This window comes from Netta rufina (genome assembly GCF_964035555.1).
Source record: "Netta rufina genome assembly, chromosome: 11".
In the NCBI taxonomy this organism is placed as follows: Eukaryota; Metazoa; Chordata; class Aves; order Anseriformes; family Anatidae; genus Netta; species Netta rufina.
The window spans coordinates 16,946,979-16,957,039 of record NC_140134.1 but is presented as its reverse complement, the minus strand read 5'-3'; the positions used below and the strand labels follow the sequence as shown (position 1 = coordinate 16,957,039).

Genomic DNA, 10,061 nt, shown 5'->3' with positions numbered 1-10,061 from the left:
AATGTACGCTGCTTGAACAGAAGATGGGTATCAAAGACTCGTTAATTCAGAGCTTAAACCTTTCTAGGCAGAGTGATTTAACTCAGAAAAGAATAGCTTTCATATCTTAATGTAAATCTGTTGGATATGTTAAAAACTGGTTCAGAGCATCTCCTCACATCAGCTCAGCTGATCTGCAACACTAAGCAGAATTATTTCTTTCTACATAAAACAGGGAGTGCTACCACATCCAGCTTTGCCTCTGCAATCAAAGACACACACACAAAAAAAAAAGGGAACGCAGTGGCAATATTCCCTCCCATACTCTTCCCCATCCTATGAACTAATTCATATGTTCCATCCTGCACTTTTGGGGCTACATCTCAGTGCCTAAAAGGCAGCCCATAAAGACAACTCAAGATAGGTGTTTATCAAAAACCATGTCTTCCATGAAAAAAAAGTCTGTGCAGTGATTATAGTGTTGTTCCGAACCAAGAGGAGGAGAAGGGGGGAAGCGCGTGAGCACATGTGGGGGGTACGGAGGGAGATGCTGCATTCCAAAATCTCACTGAATCCTATAGCGCACTTCGTTTCTTCCTAATGGGACTGGAGCTGCTGTATGGTTTCAATTCAGCATGCTGCACCTGTAAAAACAAATAGACATGACGTTTGCAGTTAGGTAACTTTAGCTCACTACAGTGTGTGTTAATGGCTCCCCAAGGACAAACCAAGGGAAACTAAGGAAGGTTCAAAAGTAATGAATCATTTTCTAAACACAGGAACATGGGGGATTAATTGCAGGAAGGATTTGAGAAGTCATGCATCATTTCTTGAAACGAAAATATTAAAAGCAGATTTTTCTAATGAGATACATGGGGTTCTACCTGATTTCAGCAACATAGGATCGATCTTTGGGTTTGTTTTGGTTTGGGAGTTGTTTTTCTTCTTCTGAAATTAACCTATAAGTTTAATAAACTTCTCTCAGGAGTTACAACTCAAGTGGATCCCAATATGCAGTAAAATGACAATCGTCAAAATGTACACAGGCCTTGGGATGCTGGAATATTTAATCATTTCAAAAAGGAAAATATTTTCTCAAAGTAACCTGGACAAAGCTGCCTCCAACTTTCAAAACAATTTCATTTACAATGTAATACTTAAAACATGTGTGATAAACTGATGAGGATCAGGTAATCCCAACAGCAAATTGTCTGTTGTGTTACAGAAAAGTATTCCCACTGGAACCACAGGAACGTTTTGCTGAACATGCCATCTTTTCCACTCCTCCTCTGTCTTTTGTCCAGCACATGTGGGTTGTAAATGGCTAACATACAGAGGTATTTTCCAACTCATTGCAGTACCACAGTGAAATGATGATGCATCAACAGCACACAGGAGGAAACAGACAGAAGGGATTTGGAGCTGCCATGGATGACTTTTCGCTGGAGGAGTGCGTGGCTGTCACACAGGCTCGCTATTTTTAGCACTAGTGGAAAACTCCTCAGAGAAGGTCTGTCCCATTGTAGGAACTTTTATCAGTCCTCCCTCATAGCAAGTGGTTATCATTTTCTTCAGAGAGCTCAAAGGTTTCCAAAATGATAGAAACCACTCAAGGAAATGTTATAAATGTAAATGTTAAATAAAGCATAAATAGAAAAGCAGCTTATCTTTAAACATAAACATTAAAAGGGCATATGCAAACCATCACTGTAAATCCAGTGCACTCTACAAGAGCAATGACCAAAAAAAAAAAAATACACTCAAGCTTAATGTCTCTGTGATTATTCCTGTTTAGCTTTTTTCCTCCCACCAGTCTACAGAGAGATTTCTCTCAAGTTATTAGTGCTGCCATCAACCAATCTGGTGGCCTCTTGAGATAAATGTCACCACAAGCCTTTCCAACCCTGTTTCTACCAGATGCCTCAACACTGCATGGAGGCAATTATTTTTCAGTCTCCAGCAGAGTAAAATCACTACAGGCGAGATTGTGATCCCCTTATTCACAGTAAGCAGCACCTCACTGTGAAAGTACCACGATTCACAGAGAAAGGTACAATGTCAGTGGGATCCAGGGCATCAGGATCATGGCCTGAGGACACAGATTCCAGTTGATTAAAACAAAAGAAAGAATTCTTTATGTCATGTGCTTCATTACCCAGCAAGACTATTTTCCTTCCTCCAAGAGAAATAAACAGATCTTGACATTCTAAAGGACTTATTGTTCAAATAATTTCCAGGAAGATAGGCAAGATTACTGAAGACAGTGTTGTTGTTTCAAAGAAATATGAAAAGAGACGACTGAAAATGAGGGAGGACAGATTCTGGCTAGATTAAAAGTTATAATTCCATAATGGTAGAAGATTGATCTCATCAACCACAGAGTATTTTAAACACATCTCAAGGCTTTCTCTAATGAAAAAGATGAGCTGAGCATTGTCCAAGGACAGCCTGGAGTTCAAGGTGGGTGGGGAGGAAGAATTCTGAGGGACGGCTGATGTGAAAAAGCGTAGCAAGCACAAAGTCATGGAAATAATGCTCCCCACACTCCATTTTGAGGAAAGGAAGAATTCAGCAAAGCCTTTTGGATGGTTATCTCTATCAAAGAGACTATTTTTCTCTTCCCTCCGTACAAATATCGGAGCAAAAAGGTGACGGAAACCATAGTTCAGTAACCACGCTGGGTGATTTTTCAGATCATTTTTAAGTAGGTCTTTTCAGGATAATTTTTCTGCAATCATGCTTCTGACAAAGGATTTTGGCTCCCCTCTCTTTTAATATCCCTCTCACCCCCCACCCTTTGTGGATTTTCCCAATTCCTTATCTCACTTATTCAAAAGTGCAGTGGCATTGTATTCCCCAAGCAGAGCACCCAGCCGCTCTCAGTACTGCTTGCTGCCTCTGTTGGTGCTGGCCATTCATTACGTACCTTTTGAACATCAGATGGTACCCTGGAGAGGAAATCTAGTAGCTCATTATTATCGATGGCATAGGGATTTCTAAGCTTCTTAGTAAATTTATTTATGCCTAGAAAAAGAAAAAAGCAAACAAAATAATGCAACTCCATTCTATTCCTTCCCTTCTAAACTGTTCAGGCAAGGTGAAAAAGGAAAGAAAAATTCACAAGTAAAAATTAGTGTGAAAACAGTGCCTCAGACTTCAAGTCATGCACACGTTGCCTGTCATGTGGAATCATTCACAAATGCTTTCTGGAGAAAATAAGGGGCATTATTTAAAAATACATTTCTCTATTTTGGAGGTGATCCATTGTCAATACTGGAGAAAAAAAAATAAAAATAAAAAAGATTGTAGCATGCATTTATTCCAGAGGATAACATGGGGAGAGTACACCAATTTGCAACTGAGACTACTGTTAAATCTGTTGTCCTACATGAGCAAAGACATTCCCTTCTGCTGATACCCAGGGAGCTAGAAGGCTCTGAAAAGAATTGGACAGGATAAGTTTTCTTTTCTTCTACTTCTAAAAATAAAAGTTTCCTTTGTCACCATGTCTCAGAGCTTATCCTCTCTTTTCAGAACCAAATTTGACAAGCTGACCATATTCTGATGCTGTGTCAAACTGTGAAAACTTATCACGAGATTTATTTCATTTTAATCTTAAGGTGAATAATTTGGCTTTTTAACTGCAGCAACAGCACTCCCAGTGTTCTCCATGGGGTTGGATATACTTCAGCTGTCACAGAAGATCACCAGTCTGTAAAGAAGATCCACAGGAGTGTAATGTTCATTTTATTGTGGAGCTCATAAGGTTTTCCCTCTCCTCTCTATGAGGAAAGGGAGGGATGAGCTGCCTCCAGCCAGCATCACCTCCATTGCATGGACCAGGATGAAAAAATGATAAACCTGATCACCCTTCCCAGCACTCCCCCTGCACCAGTGCACACTTTTAACACCCTGCTGCCACCACTTCCCCACTGAGAGACTGCAGCTAGTAACGTGGCTACCTAAAGGTGCAGTAGAAGAACAAAGTATCATGAAGCAGAATAAAACAACTAGCCCACTTTAAAGAAAGAACACACACACACACAAAAAAAACATACATCTGTTGCCTCTGAAAATCACAATAGAGCACTCAATCCTATCACACTCCTATCCAAAATCCCATACTAGTTTCCTTGAAAGTAGTTTAAAACGTGATGGCTGCTCCAGCCTTCTCCTCTCTCTGACATGTACCTGCTTCACATCTGAGATTCAGCTTTTAAGCCATATGCTTGTAGCAAAATGCCAACACAATTTTCTGTGTACCTGATTTTTAAAAAACAGAAAATACCATAAGGTCTTTTGAGGCCTTGCCACAGGGTAGTTGTTTAACACGTATCATATTTGAAGGCCCTGTCAGTCTAGATGATGTTGAACGGATGTAGAGTTCTCATGTACTCACCATGTCCTCCATACCAGAACAAATATATTTTGCTACTGAACTTTTTTACTCCAAGCAATTTTTCTCCTTTCCTTTTGCTCTTTTTGTTTGATTTAATCCTTCACTTAATCCCCTGCTCTCCCCCGCTCCAGTAGCTTTTCACACTGGCACCTTCTCATTCCCTTTTTCTGCATCCAGGAGAACCAAGACAGCAGCACATGGCTGAGTCCAGGAAGGTGATGGGAGCTCCCTACAGCCCAGCACTGTGCCAGGGCAGAGCTCCATGGTTCAGTGAGGATTACCTGCACTGTTTCTGCTGTTTGACCTCAAGTCTGAGATAAAACATATCACCATAAATGAGACAGAAGGCCATTTGGAGATAAGGAAGGATTTCAGCAGCTGAAATACCATCTTCTTTTGTGAAAGACCACCTTACCCTTCTTCAGAATGCTGCTAGGCATTTTTTCATATTTAAAAGCTCCTCTTTTACATCATCCCCAGAAGGTGATGAATTTTCGTACAATTCCTTTCTGTCCCCTGCTCCAGTTCAGTGCCTCCTGCTGGACCACTGGCACACTGCTCCTCCTGACTGAAGGGGAATTAAGAACCAAAAGGCTGCATGATCAAGCCTCCATGGTGAAGCTCTTTAAATACTCCTTGCCCACTCCCTACCATTTCCTGTCTGTGTGCTCCAGCACCAGGAAGCTAATTACTTCCCTGCATAATAATAATAGCTATATTGCAAATAGCTTATCTACACTAACATGTCTCTTGTGGTGCTGCTGGAAAATTATAAAGAACCCTAAGAAAAGCTTAAAGCTTGCTTGATGTCATTCTGTAGATATATACTGCATTTATTGCATGCATGAGACACAGTGGAGTACTTACCCCAGATTAAAATAATGTACCTCAGTGGTATAAAGTACAAAATAACCGTTGCTGCTGCAAGGACCAAGCAGGCCAGAACAGAGAGGAAAGGCACCGTCCAGTTGAACGTGCTGTAAAGAACAACAATAATCTTACTCAATGTTTCTGCTCTGTACTCTGCTACCCAACAATAATTTAATGATTGCATTTCAGTGCTCGGCGTATTCAAATACACTGTACATTGCAGACCCTTCGGAAGGCAGATAAGCTGAGTCCTGCATCTGGGTGCTGTAATAGATTAAAGGTGGTATCTGAGAGGCAGGTATCATGATAAGGAGAGAGGATAGTCTCTGGAGGGCTCAGTGAAGTTGTTAGCCATGTAGCAAGTTGTTTTTCATTTCTTCTTATACATGTTGCACTTGGTTACACATCTCTGCTCACCGGTCAGCTCTCCATTATTCATGAGCAGATTATCTGATTTGGAGACAAAGCCATGCCACAGGTGCAAGCCATCTGAGCTGGCTCTGCTGAGCACAGTGGTGATGACATGAGATGTATGTTGATGCACAACTTGAGTGTGGCAGGTAGTCAGAATCAACCTCACTAATAATTTGAATGGTTTAATTACAACTGACAGTAAACCTTAAAAGAGCGGAGACATTTCTTTGCATAGCATTAGGAAATAATGTTCTATATAAATATATCTTAATAGTTATACATTTGCTTCCATTTCCTCACATCTTCATCAATTCCTTACTACACTGTCCGAAGGAGGCTGTCTTAGATTGGTGGTAGTGTGTTAGCATCAGTCTCAGCCTTTACACACCACCATTTCTCCCAACGGGAGCACTTTCCAAAGGCTCAGCCACCATGATCATTCAGACTTCTGAAGCACAAAACAAGATTTCTTTTCACCCAGACCATTCATATATAAGCCCAGAAGTTACTTTGTCAACTTGTTCCCTTGCAATATGCATCTCCATGGTACCACCAAACATTGAGATACCTGGACTACATGAATGCCAATTAGTTTGTAGGTGGATTTACAGATCTGGGCATCTGTTTCACGCAATCTGCCTGCTAACTTCACATCATGATGACGGGGAGTAGGAAGAAGAGAGAATGAATGTGGACCACTCATCAGGCTATAAAATAATATGAACTTCCCTTGACAGATAAAATTAATAGGACGGGAAAAAGAATTACTTTTAAGCTTCAATAGATGTATTAAATATTAAGTAAAGATAGGTGGGAGAGGACCCATCATTATCAATCAATGTAGCTTAAGTTAAAAAAAAAAAAAAGAAAAAGCAAAACAGCTCAATTCAGTTAAACTATTAAAACTCCCTATGATTGCATAACTAGAGTGACAGACGGAAACTGTAGCACAATTCAGTCTGTCACTTACAGAAAACTTTGGTGGCAATTTTTTAATGGTACATTACTGTTGAGTTACAATGGAATTCTTCTGAAATTACATCGGGCCTCCACATTAATACCCAATGTGTTCTCTAAGACCATTGTTACCAAAATGAATACAAGAATTAATAGTGCTTAAACACTCTGAGTCTTCCTGCCATGCAGCTGGATAGAACAGTGCCCTGTTCATAGACTGGAATACATCTCTGGGCCACTTCCACCCCAGCTGGGGTGCACGGAGTGGAATCACACCACATGGGTTTGCTGTATTTTTAGTCTGAACCCAGCTCCTCATTAAAGTGTCGTTCAATCACAAACCATCACTTTGTGTTCAAAACAGAAAACAATGTGGGTCAATTAAGTGCCAATAAAGATTGGGTTATAAAAGTTTGTGTGTGTTTGCATGCAGAGGTTTTTTTCTTTCTTTCTTTCTTTTTTCTTTTTTGGCTCTTCACCCTCTTTCCCTTGCAGGGTCAGGAATACCCTATGTGCCTTCCATGGTGACAAGACCCAGAAAACTGCCTTTGGGCTTCCTCATGGCATCAGCAGGAAGTAGGGAGCAGACAAAGTGGTAGAAAAGAATATCGATGTACTAGAAAAGGAAATCAGTGACTAGTAACCTCTGTAACCAGGGCTGGGATGGCGTGGGAAAGGCAACGCCAAACATCAATGCCTACCTACTTTCTTTGGGGGAAATGCAAAGAAAAGCCTGATACTTTTGAGACCACACCTTCAAGAAGTATTCTCCTAGCATGACTCTGAACCTTATCACAGATAGACAAGATCAAACATCTGGGCAAATGGGTGAAGGTGAGAGCTACACCAGCACAGCACATGGTTTCTTCTCTTTATGTTTTGGAAATGTTTTTGGAGTAAAAGACACCCTAAGAAGAAGAAATGATAGTACTGGCCAGGTTCTCCTGCTCTACCTTGGTCATTTTTGGATCAAGAAATTCACCCCACCTTAACTGTCCTCACTCTTCTTCATTGCAAATCATAGTTAAGCAAGAAAAATCCATCACTTACTTTTTAATCCTCTCTCCAAATGATGCAATTTCTTCTAGGATGCTTTGAACAGCTATGATGACCTTTTGGACCATTTGGATTCTTTCAATTAATCCTTTTTTTTCAGATTCCTTTTTAAAAAGGAAAAAAAAAATTATTCAGTATATGCTAATTTGCTAACATGATCACAGACATGTGGGGAAAGTAAAAGATTCCCAGTATCATCGATGTATCCATGAACCCGATTGTGAAGGAGAGAAAACCTACCCTGGATTTGTTACATACAATGAACATAGAGGCATACAGTTCCTCAGTACATGTGCTGAGGTTTCTTCATCTTCTAATACAAATCAAGAGCAAGATTTCAAACCAGGCTTTCAAAGAAGAACCCAGTTGCACATCAAACCAGAAGAGGTGCTGAGCACCCCTGAGTCCAGCCAACCTCAAGGGGGAGTGCTGGGTGCTGACTGGGTGCTTAGTGCTCCTTGAGAAAAAGGATATTCTTATGCAGAACTTTTGAATATCACTTTTCTGAGCTTTGTAGACTCCCAACAGCCATGCTGTTTTCTGTATATAAATTAACAGAAAGATACTGATACGACTTTTTTTTTTTTTTTTTTTTTTTTTTTTTTTTTTTTTAACATTCTGTATACACAGACATTCTTTTACTGGAAAAAGAAAAGAATCAAAGGAAAAAAATGACATTTTCCTTTTACAGCAACCATCTCACAACTTCATTTCTTACTGCTTATTTTAGGCAACAACATTACAGGACATTACTACACATGTGCAGAAATAAAAAGGAAGCACAGAATGAATTAAAAATCAAAATGACTTAAATCAGCCTTGGAAATCAGTATACAATTATCAGCATTCAGCATTTCTTTGCCAGCAATCTAACACACATACAGGCATGCAAATTGGTGTGGTTGCAGATATTCTAGCAAGAAATCAGCAAAACATTCACTTATTACAAAATGCAGAGCCCTGGACACTGATTTTACATCACTTTTAGACTCTACAAAACCAGCTCAATTTAGAAGAAAAGAAAAAAAGAGAGAGAAAGAAAATTTAAGTTGTGTTTTAACCCCTCAGTGTCCAGGGAGGGGAGATGCTGGTACAATGCAAGTCACACCCATGTTCTCCATGGTCCCCATTGGGCAGGGCAGAGGAAGGGGTGGGTGAGAGTAAAAAGGACCAGAGATGTTCAGATCAACACTGGCTGAAATTTTGCCTTTGCATTGTGAGCCCATGATATTTTGCTGTGCAGGAGAGAGGATCAGAGGCTAGTTACAGTTGCAACAGGCCACAGAGGTGAAGCCTCATAGCTACAGACTTTTTTGCATTACCATGCTGTGAGAGGGTCTACATGCATCTGAGACAGGGCACGGCACTATATCTATGTGTGCTAAAATAACATATGAACCATCCTTGGATGCTAAGAGCCAGACATGACAGCATGGCCCCTGTAACCCTTAAAAGCAAAGGTTTGAATTACTTACTGCACATTTATCTTCACAGTAATTTTTGAGCTTAAAAAGCCAGCCAAAACCACCATGGAGTTATCAAGCTCCAGACATTTGAATATTTGCCTTTAGGTTGTGAGTGCGTGCACAATGAATAGAAGCAAGATTTTTAAATAATCACACATTCGGGTGTGAAAATGAGTATTTTTACATTAATAAAACAACCAACAAAAATGAAACCCTTTGGGTGTGAAATAACCCCAGAACAAAATAAATAAATAAATAGTTAGTTTACGTGAAAATAGCACCAAAAAGTCATTTTCACACAACTCCAGTTATAACCTTGTTAGGCTTAAATGTAAATGACACATTAGGATTATTTTTAACTATTCCTTCACTAGAATGGTGCAACAGTCGCTTAGTCATAGTTGGCTTTTATGCAGCAAACTTGCAAGTAGAAGTTTAGAACAGTTCATGGAGAAGCAGCCAGTGGGAATTTCATTCTATCCAAATTCAGACAGAGGGGTAAAGGAACCGTTTCAGACAGTGATATTCCAGGGCAAGCCTACTCTTGCTACCCGGAGCTACAAGGAAGATCATCTAACAACTCTATCTGCATCACGCTGACTTCATTTACACGTCTTTGACTGAGCTTGGAAACATAGTGATAACGCACTTTAATCAATACAACATAACTTCTGCTGCAGCCACCAAGCTGACTAAAAAAAAAAAAACAAAAAAAAAACAGAAACCACCATTTCACAGGATACAACGACAATTGTATGCATATCTTTACCTAGCATGCACAATAAAATCACTTTTTTTTTTTTCTTCAAATTATAATAGAAAATATGCCTAACCAAGGAAAAGGCAGTCTAGGACTAGACAGTCTTATAACTGAAATCAGTAATTGGGCAATAAAATGGGCTACCACTGCCCATGCACTA

At 39.9% G+C, this 10,061-nt stretch overlaps 1 protein-coding gene across 1 annotated transcript in view; it reads right to left on the bottom strand.

Annotated features, from left to right (window-relative positions):
• Positions 1–554: 554 nt before the first annotated feature.
• MCTP2 (multiple C2 and transmembrane domain containing 2) overlaps positions 555–10,061 on the bottom strand; it is a gene marked incomplete at its 3' end in the record, with an annotated part of 100,977 nt that continues 91,470 nt past the window's right edge. Inside the window, exons 19-22 of the mRNA XM_084293133.1 lie at positions 7,670–7,779; positions 5,246–5,355; positions 2,906–3,003; positions 555–623 (exon numbers count right to left, since the gene is read on the bottom strand). Coding sequence (XP_084149259.1) covers positions 555–623; positions 2,906–3,003; positions 5,246–5,355; positions 7,670–7,779 — 387 coding nt within the window. The remainder of the gene's footprint in view (positions 624–2,905; positions 3,004–5,245; positions 5,356–7,669; positions 7,780–10,061) is intronic.